This window comes from Anser anser, assembly GCF_964211835.1.
Source record: "Anser anser genome assembly, chromosome: 8".
Classification (NCBI taxonomy): domain Eukaryota; kingdom Metazoa; phylum Chordata; class Aves; order Anseriformes; family Anatidae; genus Anser; species Anser anser.
In genome coordinates, this window is record NC_139728.1 from 25,217,525 (window position 1) to 25,238,684 (window position 21,160).

General features: G+C 42.2%; 1 protein-coding gene across 10 annotated transcripts in view; it reads left to right on the forward strand.

Moving 5' to 3' along the window:
* Positions 1 to 21,160, forward strand: part of ELAVL4 (ELAV like RNA binding protein 4) — a 79,636-nt gene that overhangs the window by 14,605 nt on the left and 43,871 nt on the right. The window contains exon 1 of one of the 10 annotated variants that reach the window (XM_083846614.1): positions 598 to 734. The exons of 1 other annotated variant lie outside the window; for it this stretch is intronic. In XM_083846614.1, coding sequence (XP_083702740.1) covers positions 687 to 734 — 48 coding nt within the window. In that variant the 5' untranslated portion in view covers positions 598 to 686. Of the gene's footprint in view, positions 1 to 597; positions 735 to 1,010; positions 1,167 to 3,139; positions 3,416 to 3,645; positions 3,735 to 3,857; positions 4,198 to 4,339; positions 4,470 to 21,160 lie in introns of those variants that run through there. 8 more of the 10 variants (XM_083846612.1, XM_083846613.1, XM_083846617.1 and 5 more) reach the window with 8 other exon arrangements.

Sequence of the window (21,160 nt, forward strand, 5' to 3'; positions counted from 1 at the left end):
GTTTTCGTGAAACAACACTGTCACGCTGAACTTGATGCTAATTTTGTTTCTTCTGCAGTACAGACCATTCCAACGGGTGTGCTTTCCCTTTTAATTTCATTTTGTTCTCGGAACTGATTGGATTTTACCATTTAGCTCATTTTCCTGAATGAAATGCTCCTGCATAAATGTTACGGTCCCTTTTAAAAAAAAAAAATCAATGGTAAAAGTTGAGGTGCTCTTAGTTTCTATTTTTATTTGGGCTTCTTTCTAGGGAAGAAAGACCACAGAACAGTGCAAAACACATGTATTTTTTTCCCCTGCTTGATAAGCATGTGGGGGGGGGGGGTGGATTACACTGTATATCACAACCTTAAGCTATTCCAAGAAAAATCTTTAAGATGGTTACTTGAATCTGTGTACACTGCCCACCTGGTGGTTATGGAGTGAACTGTTACTTTAAAGAATAGTTTAAACAACAGCCATGTTTGGGGCAGGCTAATCTTGCAAAGAGCAGTACATATAACAGGAGTCTACTGTGTGATAAGGGGAAAATTCAGCTCACTGACTAGATGTTTTAATGTGCGAACTCTAGGGAAATAACATATTGACTATTCTGTTGTGCGCAAGAAAATTGAAGAACCCTTTGCAGACAGAGGGCTTGCAAAGGATTCTTTCTGTTTCTCTTAACCAAAATCTGTGGCAAGATGTTTGAAATCAGCAGGACGCTTAATGCTGCTTTGTTAAATAATGAGGTAATATTTTGTCACTTTTTCTGGGCAGCATCTGTTTTTTCTCCTTTTTCATATGTTTATGAAGGATTCAGTTTAATCTTCTGAAAGTAAGAGATTAAAAAAAATCATTCTTCAATTTATCATCTTTCTTTTCCTTTTGATGCTTTTGGAGAATTGGGTTGTCTTTTATTTGCGGTTTCAATCGGCTGCTGTTGCCTAGGACATTATGCCACGTAAGGCTTCTAAACTGCACAGAGTAGGTAGTTATTAACGCTGAATTGGCTTCTGGTATAGTCCATCTGGGCTCTGTATGAGAGAGCTTGCTAGCGGCTACTGATGCTAAGATACCCGCAACCTTTGGGATGTATGCGTGGTGGAGAGGGGCTCAGTGATATGAGATCACTTCTTTTAAGGGAAACTGTCATTAATGAGTCAAGAAACTGCTCATTTATGGTAAGGAGAGGGAGGGGGGGCTGGGAAACAACCCTGGCATTTCATTTTGATATTGGATTAGCTGTTTAAGACAAGTTTCTTTTTTTTGTGGGGATGGAAGATTGCGTTTAAAAATATGCTTTGCTGAGGGGCTTGCTGGCTGATTCTGGAGAGGCTGTATTGAGAATTTGATGCTTTACAAATGTGTCACAACTGTGATGCTGTGGTCAGGCACTTACCCTGAAAGATAAATGGTACTATTGGAAACACGAGAATAAGGTTGACTTGTTCAACAATAGGATTCTGCCTTTGTCTTTACAGAGGGAGGCCTCTGAGGACGTTTGAGCGTTTGTTTTAGCGTTCCTCGGAAAGCCTGCGTGTGTGGGGTGCTTTTTGGAAAAGTGGTCAGTGTGCAGAGTACCTGGATTTATAGAGCGATGAAATAGCTGGGTTTTGAGGAGAGCAGCGTGCAATTATTGTTTCAGAAAAATGGCTGAATCTTTTGATATGCATAACAAATTTATAGCAACAAAGTAGGCTGAAGTTGGAAAGACTTAAAAATAATTTCTGGGTTCCTTCTTCGATGTTCTTAACCCAGGAAGAGACAGTTTTAAAAAATTTGCATTACAAATTTAACTTGAATATTCGATGTATATTTGCACGCGAATGAATGGTAATATACTAGCTCTGTAGTGTTTTGATGCCAGTGTGTTCAGCCTAATAGGTCACTTAAATATTTGAGTTAGGAAATCTGTCTTCCAAACTAGTTTAATCTTTGCTAGTTTTTGCTAAGCTACAAATGTGCTCAAAAAGATGTATGGTAAGAGATTCTCTGCAGCCTTTTTACATTGTTCATATTTTAATTGAATTCAGTGCTCGTTCCACAAATAGGTTGTATGATGTCTTTTAAATGCGATTTTCTCCTGGCTTGGTCTGTTTGTAGCTGGATTTTCTAATCTTACTATATTTCATGTTTTATTGGTGTGTTTAGTCTGTGTGTGTGTTTGAGCGTGTCTGTGGTTGAAAGAAATTTAAAATGTACAGAATGTCGGTTCTGAGCCGAACGGTTCTGAGGGCATATTTGTACATTAAAAAAAATAAAACTTCTAGAACAGAGATTATCTGATCACATATTTTTGCAAGTGTGTTTGTAAGTGGGTTTTCTTTCTCTAGGAAAGAGAGCTCGGTGGGATTGTAACATGGCCCATCCTAGCTTCCTCAGCTTCTAGCTCCTGGGCTTAAAAAACGCTTGCAGTAATACTGAATTTTTAAGAACCATGTCTAGCTGTGGAGACGGCCGCCTGAGCGATGAAATTAAATGTTTCCTACGCACTGGTAGCGCGGTACCGGCGGCTGTAGTGGAGGTGAACGTAAAGGCACGGTTAGTTGTGACGGGAGGGTGCCATGCCGGTTAGTTCGGCCAGCGGGTGCCTGAGGAGAACAACTCCGGGTCGGGCGGGGGGGAGAAACGAGCGGGTCGCGGTGTGCGGGATCGGCGATGAGCCCGGGCAGGGCTGCGGGATCGCAGCCGGGGGCCCAAGTTGCACTTTTGTCAGCGGCAGCCGGCCGAGGGCGAGCCCGCATTGTTCGGCCGGGAGCCTTCCCCTCAGCCCGGGGGCGCGGTGCCGGGAGGGGGGGGGGGGGGGCCGGGCGAGAAGGCACCGTTGGGGCGCCCCGGGCTGAGGGGCCGAGGCTGCCGGGCCGCTCCGCGCCGCGGGCAGCGCCCACCCGCTCCGGGGGGCGGGGGGGGGCACGCGGTGCCCGGGCGGGGCGGGCCGGACCGCGAGGCGGCGGGGGCCGAGGGCCGGCGCTCGGCTCCCTTCATGCGGGCCCGGAGCGGCTGAGGCGCGGGGCGCGGGCGCTGTGGCGCGGGGGGTCAGGGAAACCATGGGCGCCGTCAATCTGGCGGCGGCCGCTTTCAATAGCACCTGATGTTGCGGCGCCTCCCCGCGCGGCGGCGGCCAATGAGCGCGCGGGCGCCGCTGACAGATGGTGCCATAAAGGGGCGCGGCGCGGGGCCGCCGGCAGGCAGCGCCAGCAGCGGGAGCGCGGCCCTGGCCGTCCCTGCCCGCCCGCCCGCTCCGCTCCGCACCCGCGCCCGCTCCGCGCCCCCGCGCTCCGGCTCCGCTCGCGTCCTCGCGCCGCACACGCGCTGTGCGTGGTGGATCTCTAACAAACACCAATAAAAATCAGTTCCCTGAAACCTTAGCCAGTCTGTAGAAGAGTTGAAGCCTTTCAAGACCCAATATTTGCCATTAAGAATGGTTATGGTAGGTATTGGTAGATTTAAGCTCGATCGTAGCGGTTTGCTCTAGAGGTAGCTGTAGAGGCTAACATACAGATTTCCCCAAATCTGCATCATTCTCCGTCTGTGTTTTCACATGGGTTTGGCTTGCTGCTGCTGTGTTTGTACATGATCTCTCCCTTTTTTCCCCCCTCTCTCTCTCTCCTCTCCTCTCCTCTCTCCCCCTCCCTCCCTTTCATATTTAATGTGTGCGTGTCCTTTAATAAAGGATGTACTCGGTCGTTTTAAGGTAATTGTGGCTTCTCCCAGAATAAAGAGAAAAGCTCGTTTCTGATGCGAGGCTGGTATGTGGCTAACCGAGATGCAGAAGGAAGAAGAGGCTTTTTTTTATAAGGGGCGGGGGGGGAGTTAATTTCCACATTGACATTTTGGAGATACAAATGCGGAGCAAAATCCTTGGGAGGGGGGGGAGGAGAAGAAAGGGGGGGGAAGCCTCAAGATTGGTAATTTTCTTTTGGTGGACTGCGCAATAGGTATGGTAATTTTAAAAGCGAGTGATTTATATGAGCTTCAGTAAATGCTGCATATTGTATTTCAAAGAGTTTCCTGTCATGACCTCATAAAAAGAGGAGGAGGCTTGTGTGTGTTGCAGCGCCTAGTATATGTCGATTTTGTTGCATCGCTGGGCAGCCGCGCTGTAAGAAGGAATGTCAGCTTTTACATAACGCTCTCTTTGCTTCCGACTCGGTGAGGGGCTGTGAGGGTCCATCTTGGTGAGCACAGATGGAGTGGAATGGCTTGAAGATGGTAAGTGAGCGCGGCCGGCCGGCTCGGGGGCTCCTTTGTCCGGGGTGGCGGCGGCGGCGGTGGGGCTCGAACCGCCCCGGCCCCGCCGCGCTGCGCTCGCCGCCCGCGGGAGATGCGCGGCCGCGGAGCGAGGAGGCAGGGAGGGAGCGAGCCCCGGCGCGATGGCACCGGCCGGGCCCCTCCGCCACCGCCACCATCACCGCTGCCACCGCCACCACCGCTCCTGCGGGGCCCCGGCCGGCGGCGGGCGCGGACCCCGCGGTGAGGCGCAGGTAGCGCGGGGGCTTTGGGGGGGGGGGCAAGGAGGATGGGGGGGCTTTTTTTTGTTGTTGTGTATTTTTTTTTTCGTGATTTTTTTTTTTCCTCAGTATGCCGGGAAGGAGCCCGGAGGCATTTCTGTGAAAATAGTATTTCTATTTTTAGACCGCTCCGACCCGCTCGCTTCGCTCTTTTGTGCTCGGCTTCCCCCCGCGGAGCGTGCGCGCAAAATGGGCACGGGCAGGGCAGGGCAGGGGCAGCGGCGGGGGCAGGGGCAGGGGCAGCACCGCTCGGGGGTGGGGGGGGGGGTGGGGGGCACCGCCCGCACGATGCCCCCCCCACCCCTCCCCGGTCCCCTCCGGTCCCCCCCCCGTCCCCCCCGCCCCGGGTACCCGGTGTGAGCGGGGAACAAAGCGGCGGCCTTCTCCCATTCTTACAGGATTGTCTTTGTCTAGCTGCTTGTTGTGATGGGTGTAAAACAAATAAGATTAGACTGAGCAGCCGAACTGAAAGCGATAGCTGGGAGGAAAAGCCAATGAAAGGTTGCCGGGGAAACGAGCATAGGGGAAGCTGAGTGGGGGAGCAGGTGGCAATCATGTGGGAATACTGCAAACAGTGTAAAAAAAAAAAAAATCCTAAAAAAAAAAAGCAGGGGCTACCTCGATTATCTTTGCTGTTCTTTGTGGCAGTCACAACTTTAATTATTCTTTATAAATAGGTGTTAATTACATTTCTGGCTCAGGCTTACAGCGATTTCTAGAAATCTGTTTTTAAGCATCTGTTCTTTCTCTGCAAAAGAGGGGTATCTTTTTTTCCCCCTTTTTTCCCTCTTCCCTGCTGTGAAATTGTACGTGCAAAAAATGGCAAGGAATCCTGTGAGGCAGTATAAAAAAAAATGTAAATTATATTGAATGAAGTTGACAGAGGTATAATAGTGAACTCCCACAGCTGATAGCTTCTGCAAATCATTTCTTAGAATTTTCCAGCAAATGTCCCTATGAGAACAGTAGGTAGAATGAATTTACCCTAAGCAGTGATTTTGTGTTAAGTGATATTGGTATTTTTACAAAATCAGATGGTTATATGGCAGAATAATCAGTTCAGGGGAGTTCACCATATCCTACGGTTTACGCACTGAGCGGAATTTACGAAAATAACGAGATTATTTTCCTCTTCGTCTCCAGCCCCACCTTTAGCCACCAATGTCTATTCTCCATCTGCTGTAGCAATACCCACTTTCAATGGCAGGCTCCTTGTGGCAACTTTACTTCTTAAACTGCAGCTGAATATGTAGCTAATTGTGCTGGTCTCGCATTGTGGTGGCAAACAATGTGAAATAGCAGAAGTGCATCTTTCAGGGAGGCTATTGGTGCTGAAGTGTTAAAAAGCGTAGTAGACTAGTAAGTGATAGACGGTAGCGTAAAAGATATAAAAATGTGGTTGCCCAGAAAATGCTCATCTATCACACATCAGGAGGCACGAGAGAAGCAAAGCAAGAATACAGAACACGCCTTTCTTTCTGTCTTCACGTTTCCAGATATTTTTTTACTTTTTTCATTTCTCTCATGCATGATTGCTCCAAATGCAAATCGGAGCAGGGATGTTAGTGCTTGGTTTAAATAGGAATGAAAAGAAAACAAATCCCCCTTCTAATTTGCTTTGTTTTATGTATAGCTTCTGCTGCAATCCTGCCTGTAAAGAAGTAGCTGAATGGCCCTCTGAAAACTGCACTGCTTGACAATGTAAAGGGGAGAAAAATCTTCAGGGTGTGTGTGCAAGTGTGAAATTGTGTGCTTTATAGTCTGTGCATGTGCACAGATACATTCTGATATGTATAACAGTTGTACGTGAGAGTACAAATGATTTTCTTCCATTCGAAACAGAGGTACTGTGTTCTAAATCTATTAACTTAGTCATGACAATAAATAAGGGTGCCTTTTATTATACACAGCTGCATTGTTTGCCTTAAGAGTCATCAGCTAGTAGTTATATTTTCATTTTCTGTTCAATTTGGTATTTTTACAAAGATTTAAAAATAATGTAATCCTTGTTTTATGGCGCACGTGTTCCTGCCCCGATCTTCCTCTTTTCTTTGTTTTAAGAAGATATTAATGAATACAGCCTGCCTGTACATGGTGACATTCTCTTCTTGCATGTAAGAGATTGCATTGTAGAGCCTCCTATAGAAAAAAAAATAGACATTAAGTTGGTGAAATTAATAGCTAGATAGCTTAGAATACCGAAGAAAGATTAAAACATAAAGCCTTTCTTTTTAGATAAAAAGGTAGAGGAAGTGTAGCTGTCTTTAGACACAGTATATTTTAAATATTGTTGTCTTGGTGAACAACTAGTCAGGATGAAATTTACAATTAGATATCGATGCAGTGTGAATCCCAGCCCTCAGTTTAAAATCCTGTCTCCATGTACTTTGCTAATCAAGTTCCCATGTTAGATACAGAGATGCCTCTCCACTGTTGACTGGCTTGGTTGCCTCCTTTGCTTTCTTCTTTAATAATTTTGCCTTTTTGAGCTCTCTGAAAGTGAGCCCGAGCTGTTGTGACAAAGGATGGTTACACTGAATTAGAAGGGGTATATTTAAAAATCCCATTTGAATGGGTTTGGAATAGTCTTCCTCATCTTTATTTGGTCCTGTTAAATATTTTGACTCTATTGAAAGAAAATCCAAATGGATCAACCTTACATATATTTAACGCATTGTTTTTGAAATATCTTCTACATTAGTGATTTTTTCTTTAATTATTTTTCATCAACCTTTCTATGTGGTGTGCCGCGAATGTATTAATTAAATGCAGGTTATTTTTGTGTGCAATTGTCATACTGTTGGTACATAACCTAGAGCCACTCTACACCCCAAGGCTTTTTCAAAAGAAATAGTCTGCTCGCATCCCATGTTCTGGCAGGGGAATTGGTTGTTTTCTTTGGGAACTTGCACTTTTAAAATATTTCAGCAAGAACCCCAGGCAAGAAATGGGCAGTGGCAGGGAGGATATTAGAGCAGAGAGGGAGAGAGATGCTGATAACTTGACAAATCCACTTGTCTGTTTCGGCAATCTGCGTCCACTAGACAACTAATTTACATGCCTGGACACATTAAAATGTACATTTGTTTGTCTGTGGGACAGCTGACTGGATACACTTGGATGCACTGGCAAATACTGCATTGCAGTATTTTTTTCAATGTCATTGGGGTTTTGGGGGAGAAGTGGGCACAAACAGTCTTTTTGCAAGTGAGACAATGATAAAAAGCATGGCACCTTTGTAACCGATGGGCCAGATTCTGCAAAATTTGCTAATCTGTGGTGGGAAGTCACCCCTCCCCCATTGCACTCCTCTCCCTCGTTCTTTCTCTTCTTTCCGAGCAGGATGGAGGAAGAGATGAGTGTGCATGGATCTTGTGTGTGTGTTCATGCATGTGCATCTTCCCCTCGCATCTGAGCGGATGCTAAAGGAAATACTGGGATTGGGATGAGAATGGAAAGGGCACTACCGTAAGGTAATACTCTTGAATTGTGCGTGTAAATGTCCGGTTACCGAAAGCGTAGGACTTCAGAGTAACTCAGGCAGCAGGACACATTTTTCCTTTTCTAGAGAATTTTACGAAGAGTAGGGTAACGTGTCAATTCAACAAGTAAAATAGATTTAACCGTAATAAAATCGGTATCTAATGCGGACTTAGCCTTTGCATTTAAGTACATTTAACCATTTGAGATGATGTAGAGTGAAGATGATGGAGAAATGGCCGTTCAGATCTTATTTGCTTGCTCTTTTTCTTTCCCTCAAATGATCCATCTTTACTTGTTAAAATACTGGAATATTTTAGGTACAGGGGGCTTTTGTAGGTCACTAGCTTTACAGCAAAAAGAAAGGAGGGAGAAAAGGTCTCAATGTGTCAGAGGCAGTAATTGTCTAAAATTAGCCATCTAGAAAAGGAAGGGAATGCTTGGAGGAAAGAATGAGGCACAAATACGTGAAACTGCACTGTGCTAGTCAGGGAGATAATGAGTGATAAATCTGAACTGGTGCAGTGGTGTGATGCCCATTAATTTCTCAGAACCTTGACTTCGCAGGTTTGTTACTTACTTTGTTGTTCACACCTTTAATTATAACCAGTTTTGGATGATAGCTTGGGGCACTGAAGATGAGACCTTTTTGTTTGTTGTTTACTTATTTGAGTATTCAGACAATTTGCAATAGCGTTGGAACATCACTGTAAGAAATCAAATACTTTCAGATGAGATTATAATAAGAATGCAATTAATTTTTGCAACTACCTAACGCTATCTCATTGGTAGCAGTTACATTGCTTGCATGTATTCATTAAGAATTAGCTCAAGAGCACTGGTGTTAGGTTCATCTTTATTTTTGGTAATGGTAATCCACGTTTTTCCTAACAGTTTTGCGTCTCCTAATGCATTATCGCTGCTTTAGGGCCCCATAAAGTTGAGAGGAGGAAGCTGAGCATCTTTCTTATCTATTGTTCTACCCTTGATTGTGTCTTACGTGAGGACTTTCTCCTTCAATGAAGAAAATCTGTAAAAGTCAGGAAATGCTGTGAACCATCAACAAATCCTTAATTAAATGGGAAGTAAAAACAGAATATTAAGAAAAAACACTTAAGGGGAAAAAAATGGTTAAACCTTTGTGTGTCCTTTCCGGAAATGGGTTAGTTGCATGATAAAATGCAAGCCTGGCGTTGACAATATTTAGAGTCGTGATGTATATAAGATGCTGTAGTACGCCTTTGTTGCTAAGGCACACGCAATTGCGTCAGCAGTGCTGTTGTGATGGGAAATTATGCGTCCTTGAATTCTAAAAAATACTTTTCCTTAGGTTCATTTATTTTCTTAATACTAAATTCATTTTTATTGCTATGAAATCTCTCATATGTTACAGTTGGTGTTTTTCCCAACGCGGGGATCGTGTGCCAGCATTTTTTAAGATGGGGGCTGTAGAGTGTTCCACTTCTGAGCATCCAGAAGTCCTGGAGGTAAAGGCAACGTGATATGTTTGTTTCAGAGCAGATGCGAATGAGTACTGGAAGTTGCTCTGTAATCCAGTGCTTCAGGAAGGTTCTCTGCGTAACAGGTTTCTGCCCACGTCGGTGCCTTTTGGTGTTGGCAGAAAGCACTGGTGTTACTGGAACCCTTCCAGTAGTGCCAGTCCTTCCTACCCCACTGCTCCACCATGCGCCTCGGTGCACTGGCTGAGCTGTGGAAGGGAAACCAATGGCTCCCTCTGGGTCTCATGTCCTCAGGGACACTTGGTGAGGACATTGTCCCATGTAGAGACCGAAAAAGATGGGAAGGTCACCGCACTGCGCCTGGGCCCCGTGCGCTAGCTTGTGATTGCGTGCGTGCTCGGTTGGAGGAGCTGATGACTCTTCTGTATTTGCTCCCAGGTTGAGTGCTCCTTAAAAGCTTTTGTAGGTACATGAGGGATGAAGGAAGCTTGTCCTCTTTTATTTTTCCTTCCCTTATGAATCTTTCATAATTGCGTACTTGAAAACTGGCAAAGACAACAATACTCACAATTCATAATTTAAGCTGGATCTGACTCATCCCGTAGTGTTGTGTGCGGCTGCCCAATGAGAACGTGGAATTCCAGGAGCCGACTGTCACGTTATCTCTTGCGGTGCAGATGAGTACAGTTACCAGAAGTCCACATTTTTCTACGGCTATTAAAAGCAAAACTGGTATTTGACTCGGAGTTATCATTAGGCTAAAGTTTCTTGGAAGATTTCACATTGGGGATTTTTTTTGTTTAATAAACAGATTAATTTAAACTCTAGATGTGTGCTATGTGCTTACAGCGGGTAGGAAGTGAACCTATTCATAGCAGCTCAGGTTTGAGAGGTTCATGGTAAAAACCACGCAGGCAAAATACTAATAGGCTTCTTTGAGTTGAACACTGAATTGTGGGGAGGAGGCTGTGCCTGTTCTCTGTCCTTTGGAGCTGATGTGGTGTGGGCTCCATAGACTTCAGCAATTCCGTGCTTGGTCATAAAAAATTCACCACCATACAGGGTTAACCCATGTTTAAGCTCCTACACCGTGGTGAAGTGTTAACGCATTCTGCATTTGGGAACAGAGATTTGGGGATATGTAGTTCCTCACTCGATAGAAGGGTTTGCAGATGTGGTTATCTGCTGTCCTTGTATTCACCTTCTCCTGCTGGTATACCTGGAGCTTGAGGTGGCCGTCAGTGGCTCTGCTCTATGGCGTGCAGAAGAGCTGGTGGGCACAGACTCGCCCCTTTTATTTCTGCAGAGCAGAAGGCGCAGTCACGATGCCGTGGAAGTAATAATGCATGTAAACAAACACTCCTTAAATAAAAATAGTTCTAATACCGCTCCCTGTATATCTTTGTTCCAAATGAAGTTACTGGCAGTAGATGAGTAGGGGGAAGTTGATTTTTAGCAGAAAGCGTGAAAGCTGGAAATTCTTCCTAATGTGCGTGTGCCAGCTATTCTGTAGCAATATTGCTGTTGATTTCCTTCCTGTAAGAGCAGCTGTTCAGGGAATTAATCTCTTTGCTTGATGCAGAGGGTCCTGAAAAATGCAGTGCGCAACTGCTGTGGTGGTTGTGGCCATTTTTAGTGTGGCCACTGATGGAAGGTAGTGCCATGATCCAGCACAGTAGCATATTGTTCTTTAGCCTAACTGGGCCAGGACTAAATTACATTTTCTCTATTTCGTGTGCTCTGTGAGAGATTCCGGAGTGCACTTCAGAATTTGACATTGTGTTTGATAATTTATAGAGTACAGTTTATATTTAACTGTAGACACACTAATCCAGGAAAAAGAGTAGTGTATTTTTAGAATCCTTTTCTATTGTCTCTGCTTGTCATTACCCAACTACTGAAAGAAGTGTTCATAAATGTAGATGCTCACTGGGATAGAAATTGAGTTTAATTTCCATGATTAGTCTTTGCTATATGCAAAAATCGAACATTATTTGTGTGATGGTATTTGGTTATCAAGAAGCTTTACAGCCATTTTGGCAGGAGCCAGTGTGTTCCCTTCCCTTCAGAGGCTCCCACCCCAGAGCCGACTGTGGCACCTAGGCTGAATGCCCCAGCAACCAGAGATGCTTAGGTGATTTTTGTCTTTATTTTTTTTGCTTTAATAATGACACAAGGTCATGTCTTCTGTTATTGTCGTGAGCTTTCCTTCTTTGAGGCGAAACACTGGACTGGATCCAGCTCTAAAGAAGCTTTAAGTCTGACTGGTGAATATTGGAAGGGAAAATTAAACAATGGAAATGGCATTAGCGTAGTTATTTTGATTTTGTTTTTCTGTATTTTGAAGCAGTTGAGTAAGATGTTCTGTGTTTGGGATATTAAGATGCTTCTGCCTAATAATCTTAACGCTGCTGCCATTTTTTAATGGTTGCCTCTTCCCCTCTGAGCAAAATGTAGCATATGGGGTTTGAGTTACTATTTCGTAGTGACCTGGGACCTGCCCTGCCCATGAGCAGGGGCTAAGGCTGGCAGGGCTGCTGGCAGGGGGTGTTAACCTAATCACATCATAACCAGGACTGCTAACCGTGGGCCCATTCCTTTATTTTAAGAGGATTTCTGAAAGATTTTTTTCGATGTGTTGGTGTCTAGGGTATACTTGTTTGTTGGAGTAAGGATTTGGTGAACTTGAATATGAATTTATTTGGTTTGGCCTGGGGTGTGTCTGTCTTATTTCAAACACTGTTTCTGTCTAGGATAAACCATTAGGAAGGGTCCTTTAGCCTGACCTGTGACAGATGAGTATGTCCTTGATATTTTGTCCTTTATTGATGAATAATGCATTATTAAACTGTGGGTAATGGTCTTTGATCTCAGCGTAGGTACTTTTCTGCATGAGATCTAATTCAAGTAAATATTATTGATATTTGTCCCTTCCATACATTAACTTATTTTGTTTAAGCCATTGTGTAAATACTTTGTGATACCATCCAAGTAAATGTCTACCTCTGTATATTAGAAGGTCATTTCTTATCACTCCTCCTGCAGAAATTTCTCAAATTCTCAACTTAAATTTTCTGTTCATGACCCTTAAGATAGGGATGGACATATTACTTTGGAGTAATTCATTGTAACTTTGTCTACCAGAGTATGTTACAGAAAGAAGAATCCCTATTTTTCACAAAAATGTTATTCCTGTAAGCAACATCAGTGTGGTGCAGGGCTGTAGACTTGCAGGTGAATTGCAGAAAAGCTGTAAATTTCATCTTTATTGCTAGTCCAGTTCAGTTTAAGAGAAGGTGAGAATAGGTTACTTCGCAGTAAGCTAGTAACTCTGATGAAGGGGATGGAAATTCCTGGGTTTCGCTAAATCCTATTTTGGGGTCTGTCTCTTAGACCTGTGAGCAGCAGTATCCATAGAGATGTTGTTGCCAGCAGTTGAGATGTACACATGTTGATTAGTGTTTCCTAATTGCATTTACCAGTGTGTCTTCATTAAGGTCCTGTTGAGGACAGAGCCTAAAATACCTTGGTTGTGGTGTGTGTCTTGCGAAGCTATGAATTTCTGCATAATATAAGCACTTCTTTTTGCATGAAAAATGTATGGGCAACACTTAAAAAAAAAAAAAAAGCATGTGTATATATGGCTTAGAAGCTGAAATCCTACTGCAGTGAACATTAATGATTCTTAAATTACTTGAGGGCTTTTGAAAATTATAGCTTTTGTTTCTAGAACTTTGCTAGTAATAACAGCAGTGGGGGGTTGGATGTTCCTGGGTTTCATGGAGAGCCTGCTCTGGCCTGCTTTGCCTTGGCTTCTGGTAAGTAGACTTCTGTAGTTAATCTTGATCTGGTAGCATGGTTATACAGTATGGCTTGTAATACAGTTTTCACTGTCTAAACTTTCAGGTTGCAAATGATTCTAGAGTATTTTCTTAAAGGGAAAAACAAAGCGGAATTGTGACAGGTCTACAGCAGCTGAAGACTTGCAGCTGTCTGCTTATTGCACTTACATATACGTACCCGTGGGAATCTGTGCATGAGTACACAATGACACACGTATTCCCAGGTTGGTAATATAGTTCAGATATAGATTAGCAACATGCAACTCGGTAATATGGTCAGTAAACTAAACAAGTAGGTGGTGATTAGGAAACAAAACTGCAAGCTGAAATAAAATCTAGAAAGCAAGAAAAACTATAGAAAGATATTCTTAATTTACATTCCTTTTGCTTCAGTGTATTTCTAGGTTTTATCTCCTTCACACTGAAAAGCTGTTTCAGTTGTTTGTCTCTGGCATGCTCTTGTATTATTACTATTATGTAGTACTGAGGTTTTTGAGAACCTCTCCAATCTTTCAGGGTTTGTCTCAAATACTGAATGTTTTTGGCTTTCTTATCACCCGGCTAACACAGACATTTAAATACAGTTTTTGTTTGTCCCTCTTGAAAAAGAGATGACTAGGCAGTCAGGTGGAGACCTCTTGCCTTTGTGGCATCTGTCTGATAAAATGCTGTCCATGGTGGAAAAAGATGCTTTCATCAGACTTTGGCTTGTAGCATCAATCAAAGAAATATCTCATCTTACTGTTGAGATTGTTTCTGTTTTTCTTCAAATCCCTTTGGCCTTTGTATGCATCTTGGAAGAATAAGTAGTAGCTCCTGACTTAGGTTTAAAAAAAAGCTAGGAGGGAATAAGGAACGATACAGAATGATAAAATAAATAAAATAGACCCTTGTGAAACTTTTGGTGTGAGTGGTCTGACACAAATTTGGCAGAAATAAGATGACTGAAGAAATAAACACTTCTTCAGAAGGTAGTGCTGGACTGCATTGCCTTTGTTCTGGTTTCGGAAACGTACAGGCCTTTGAGCAGAGGCCACCCTAGGGACATGAGTGGGCAGGAGCCATTGGTGGCCTTGTCCTGGCACAGAAGTAGGACAGCCCCCTGCCACCACCTTTGTTCAGGTCCATGGTGTGGGGGGACAAGGAATCACAAGGGGCTTTGACCTGAGCTGATGGTGAGGCCCGTTGAGTAGGCCGGGGACGTGTCCATTTTCCTCTCTGGGTGTTGTCTGTGACTCCTTTCTCCAAAGCCGCATGCCAGAGCTGCGGCTGAGTACTGTGAAATCAAGGCTGCATTCTCCTATATTTTCATATGTAAATCAAGTTTAATGACAGAAATGATTACAGGCAAATTCCAGTGAAACCAGTCTAAATAAAGAAGCTTTAAGTGACAGGCTTACAAGAAGTTGGTTTGCCTTAGTTGAAAGGACTTAGTTTGGTGCAGGGGTAGGAGGCAACTTCTGTGACCACTGCCTGTTACTAGTTAGTTTTTCCATTTTACCTTCCCTTAGTGCTGGTAGAACGGATTCCTTCAGTTGGAAGGGACCTACAAAGATGAAGTCCAACTGCCTGATCGCTTTAGGGCTGTTGAGCACACTTGGTGTAGACTTCCCTAGATGTTTGGAGAACACTGAAGAATAGAGCCAGACAGTGCTGAGGTTTATGGGATGCATGGCTTCTTCGTAGTCATCTCAACGAGCAAAGAAGCTGGAAACAGCAGTGAAGCCTGGTAGCAGTTCATAAAGAACAACAAATACTGTGAGTTGAGGTAATACATATGGTAAATCTGTAACAATATTCCGCTGCTGGAATAACATGTATGTCCTTACAAACATGTATTTTATTGTGCTTCCCAGAAATCACTGCACATGAACTGCTTACCCGTACACTGCTCTCCATTTCCATGTGTTTTCTGCAGGCTTGGGGAGGACTGAACTGCAGTACCCTAACTGTAGTGCTCCCTTCTCCATTTCTTAGCCCCAGAATACCTGTAGCAAGAGACTGTACAAAGTATGTGATGTTTGTTTACTATCTTAGTGGTTATTGGACGTGGAGTTCTGAGCATGGCTTCCTCTAGTTGCACCTTAGCTATTGATGAAATGTTTGAGTTACTTTACCTTTTTTCTTTAACCTAGTCCCTTCTGTCATTGAAGTCAAGTCTACAACTGTTGATCCCGTATTTCATTGGAACAGAAAACTTTTTGGAGTTTCAGATAAATGTGATTTAGTGCATGATAATACTGTTTTGCTTTTTCCAAAGTTGTGAAGAAAGGTGACCCTATGACTAGGTCAGGTTTGTGTATAGGCTGTTACCCTCCTAGAGCTGTCACAGCTTGTGATATGACTTCAGTGGTCTGCTTTCCTCTGGTTTGTCGTCCTTTTGTTTTTACCTTCTGCAAAACCTGAAATAAAAATAACAGGGTTTGTCTTTCTAGTTCTTGTGCTGCTGCAGTGAAAGTCCCTGCCCTGCCTACCCATTTCTATGGCATCCAGCGTGACTTGATGCTAGTATCAGTTCTATCCTTCAGGCATTGCTGTGATAATAAGTAATATTGCCAATAAACTTTACATTCATTGTGCTGCAAATTGGGGACAAAATATTTTGTTTCAGCATATTCATGCAAAAGCATATAATGGACTAGATCAAGATAAGTCGAGCTATTAAAGAAAATAATTTTCTCATTTATTTGAACTGAAAATAGTTTCTTAAAATGAATGCATTTGTTGTTCTCCATTTGGATCACTTGCGTGCTCTGTACAATTATCGGGGCACCCAAGAAATGTGAACTTACTGAAAACATTTGAACACCATTATTTCAACTTGAGTGTAGTGCACTCTGAAACAGATTTTTGTAAGGCTCTAGCCTTGGTGCCAGAGCTGGTGACTGCTCATTTTGAGCTGAGACTTTCAGCTATATCTATATTTAAGATATTTAATGACTTCCCCTGGAAAGGAGGGAAAGATACAGCATGTAAAAGTGTATATGAGTGGGGAGTATGTCAAAATATGGAGGGTTTGATAATGATTCATTTCTGGGATATTGGATTTGCCTTCAGGCAGCTTTGCTCAAAAGCTTCGTTTTCCTTCTGTATTTCATGTTCATGATGTATTTATTAGGTAAATAATAGCAAAGCCTAGTTGTGTGGTACATAAGCTTTAATAAAAACGTAATTGACAGTGAAATTTGACAGTTATGTTAGAAGAATCTGTACTGGAGCTGCACACAGAGCATCATCTGCCTCTCTGAAGGTCAGTTTTGACGGAAGCACTTAACGTGCCTGCAAGGTTCAGGTGCACCAATTGCTTGCTCCTGGTGGAGTTGAGGCTTTCAACCCATGAATAGTTAAAAATCACTGTTTTTAAACACTCCAGTGGGAAGACATGATCTGTCCTGAAGATCTTACCATCCAGCAAAAATCAGCAAAAACACAGGAGATGGGCTTAATCCCACTGAAGTGAGAAGTGGCAGCATTAAACTGGGGCAGGGGCATACAGCTGCTGGTCCTGGGTCGAGGGGCCTGATCTTGCAGGTCTTTGTTCCACACAATACCTATGGGTCAGCCTTATGGGAATAGCTGTGTCAAAGACAAGTGTGGGAGCAGATGGGAGGCCTGTGGCTGGATTTCTAGGGCAGCTCCTACAATTGGGCCTTTCCCACCTGCAGAAAAGATGTGGGACCCAGATTTCTGCACCATCCTGACTTCCTTGTGCTCAGAAGAAGAGATGCTGAGCCTTTAAAAAAAAAAAACACACTGGTGTTTATTTTGTTGGAGAGGTTTTGTTTGTTTTTCCTTTTGTCATCCTTATTCAGGAGATGGCTATGGGACCTCTGCCATGGCACCATTTGTTTTCCCATGTAAAAGCAAACAACTTGCAATGCTAATTAAAGAGCTTTTTTAGATAAAGTAAGAGCTTTGCATTATTTATCTAAATTCTTTTTTATGGGAGAATGTTCTGAGTTTGTTCATTAATGAACACTTAGAAATAATATAAAATTAGACCTCATGAATTGTTCATGAGGCGTAATTTACTATGATCATTTTTCTTGGCATTTAGGTGCTGTGAACAGTTTATTATTCATAGATAACATTTCTGACTTATGTGGACAGCTCCATTTTAAGGACTCCTGAATCCTTCATAGACTTAAGAATTTTATTCATTTTGTTGTGTTTTTTAGAAAGACCGTTTCAGATACGTCTCTTTGGTGCCTATACATATACTTATTTTTAAGATTCCTAATTGCTACTGGATTTTCTTCCCCCTCTCAGATTCATTTCTCTTCATTGTGGAAAATGGGCAGCAGAGCATATGTAACTCAGATAACAAGAAAGGGTGTTAAATTATTTGCTGAATGCAGGCTTCTCACAGTGTATGTATGTGACAGTTTTTCAGTCCAACGTGCAGATCTTCTTTTAGACTACTGAGAACAAATCTTGTAAATATACAACACATATATTTACATTTATGGAGCCATTGGCTATTGCTTATGCATGCAATAGGAAGATAAGACTGTCTTAATCAGTCTGTGGGTAGTTTTCTAAATGATTCATTAACTGTGCTTTGTAATGGTAGATGGATGTCACACATTTACTGTAATAGCAACTGAAGATTAATGTCAGTTATTGTGGCTTGTTTAAGCATTGTAATAGTTTTGTTTATACATACAGGTATTTGCATTATTGTTGGAGCTAATACTTGAGCAGGAATAAATTGAAATTAATTGAATTAATTGGAAAAAATGTATATGAAGATATGGCAGAAGTATTTCTGAAACATTATTTGGAACGTAGGAGTTGCTATAATGGGTATTTGTTGCTGATATTTTGTAGGAGGGGTTATACGAAGCCTTTTGGTAAGCAGTGTTTTGCAAAACACTGGCAAAGCTTATGCTGTCTTCCTGAGCAGCAAAGCTTTTCTTTGTGAAATCTGTCAAACCAAAATACATTCTACTTGGCGGCTGCATTACCATACAGAGAAAAGTAGTACACCAAGAAGCGATTTTTATAAGCAGCAGTGTGATGAAACATATCCACAATTTGAGATACGGGTTGTCTTTGTTTAACTGACAAAATCAGTCTTGAAATTCTGTCTAAGTCACAGATTAAAAGTAATAATAGTAATAACATTATGAAGATAGAATATTCAAATATTGGTGCTTAAATTATCAGTGTCTAAAAACAGCAACTAATTTATTTTTCTTCAAAGATACTGTTAACCTGTATATAGAAAATAATGTTGCAGCATTGTAAGTCAGGCAAAAAATGAAGGAAAAGAAAACCTGTGATACTATAACAGTAGCAAATACACATCAGTATACATTCGTTCTGCAGTATTTCAAGACCAGTAGTAGCTACCTAAATTAGGTTTGAGAAGGGCTACAAAATAATGAAAACACTGCCAATTTTATATAGCATATGTAGAGGTGTAATACTAATCTACAAGGGATAGTGTATTTTTATACTTGAAAAGTATATATTTTTGTGTTAAATTACTGTTCAGTTTCCATATTTGTTCTGTTAGTATCCATATAAGCTTTTGATGAGCTAAAGGTAGATTTATAAAGCTCTTGATGAGCTGAAAGTAGATTTATAGGCTCCTTTTTATACTTTTTTGGAATTTAATTGCAGCGCAGTATTCTTTTTATAAAACAATAAAATAACGTTATTACCAGTAATTAAAGCATAATGAGAGTGAGCTCCTGGAAACTCCAGTATCAATTTCAGAAATGTCCATATTGTGATACAAATATTGAATTAACGATCTAAATCTTAGTGTTATAAATCAGAAAAAAGTGAACGGCATGTTAAAATCTACTCCCTGAATAAATAATATAGTTGTTCTTAAGTAATGTGCTGACTGATGTGGGATTAACAACATCTTAATATTAACGCTTATCAACCATCAGTGTCCTTGTGAATGCATGTTGAACTCCGAACAGTTTGAGGTAGATGTGTAGGGGAGAAGACTGTGCTTGAAAAGGGGACCGGGACTTAACCTTTTTGTTACCATTAAGTCTTTAGTAATATAAATCAGTATGTACTGCTGAAATAAGTATTACTCTTCTGAGGCCACAAGAATTCATGCTCTGGTACTTACCAGTTCTTACGCAGAAATCACTATGCACAGACTGGAAAATTATTCAGTAAAAAAATAAACACTTCTAATAAATCTTACAATTTTTCTCTATCCAATATTTTTTCTTACATAGCAAATCAATTTTAGTAACCTACAATTTTGTAATAATTTGAAGGTCAAATAATTGTTTTTTTCCTTTCTACTATTGAAAAATCTATTCAGGAAAACCTAATTGGAGCTGAGTAAGAGTAACTAGGAAGAAAACCTGGTGCCTGGTGCAACACAGGTTTATGCCAAGGTACTCAGAAGTATTATACTAGAATCTATTTGTTCAAGAACAGATTTCTCTTGAGCAGCTTACCTCTAATATTCAGTATTTGTTAAATATCTTAGTTAAATTGTATTTATTTGCATGGAGTGGAAGGTAACCATGCTTAAAATGCAACTAAAAAGTTTGCAAAACACGTAAGTAGGACACCAGCCAGCTTTGAATTTTGTTTGCTTTAATAGACTTTTTTAAAAGATCGTGGGGTTTTGTTTATTGTGGGAAACTGTACATAGATTTTGTTCCTGTTGCTAATAATAGGTGATGTACCTTTCTCATTGAATTGTGCTGAAGTCCTGCTTCTGCTGTAACTGAAACCAGGTACAGTATTTTGTTTGCTTTAGGTGCAGGACCAGTCCCCAAAATTGCAGTTTGTTGTGTTGCTTTCATAATAGAAATGATCTAGTCAGATGACTTAAATACACAGCTGCAGTTAACCACATCAGCTGTCTTACTGTCACCTTCTGACTGTACCTTGTTAATTGCGAGGCTTTCACTGGCTAAGAGAATGGGGTTTGAACACAGACTCGAGGGGAAAATATGCACTGTCCTGGTGGAGCGTCTAGCGTGGAAGCTACTATATGAAATGGAGAACGGGTGAAAATTTGCTACAGCATATGAAATAATCACCTTCAGCCAAAAGGCAATGACAGCGTGGTGGTGGTGGTCAGCAGTGCAGGACAAGCCATAGTGCTGGAGCAGGCCTGGTCCTGTGTGGTGGCGGCCTCCATCTTCTGCTTCCCTCAAGGGAGGGACGCCAGGCTTCATCAGCACAAGGATGGTGCTCAGGGAAAACCTGGACTGGATTTCTTTTGTTTTAATTAAACTGATACGGTGTGTATGAGCACACTGAGCAGTGCCTCACAGGGTGAGCGTTACCCTTAGTGTGAGGAGAACACACCCGGGCAGCAGGTTATTAGCGAGCTTAGGATTGGAGTTAGTGTCCGCTGTAAGGCTAGGGATGCAGAGATCAAAAGATTATCTTCCAGATGGACTCCTGAGCTAAACAGATTTAGTAGCATCCAAAGTACTTACTATGTGTGAGTAAATACATGTACGAAATCGGATTGGAAGAGGGAATGTGGCTAATAGCGGGTGAGACGGAAGGCCCTGAACACCAAGCACACGGGGTCGATGCTGCCTCACGGAAGGTGTCGGCGGTGGTGCGTGGCTGGCCAAATCGGCAGTGGGCTTCTGACTCAGGCGTGCTGACTGCTTCCAGGAGGTTACTGTTCCTGGGGAATTCATATTCAAAATGATTTGGCTTTGTGGCTGAAGGCCTTTCTGTTGCTACACAATATGGCAGGGTTTATTTTTGATTTGGAAATTGCTATACCAAGTAGGTAATCCTGGGCCCAATAAAAATAATAGTAATTCAAAACTTGTTTCCATTGATTAAAAAGGAGGGTTATTCTATAAATGAAGCTTTAAGTTGAAGTGCTTTGGTGTTGCTTTAAAAAAAAAGAAAACCACCACTGACC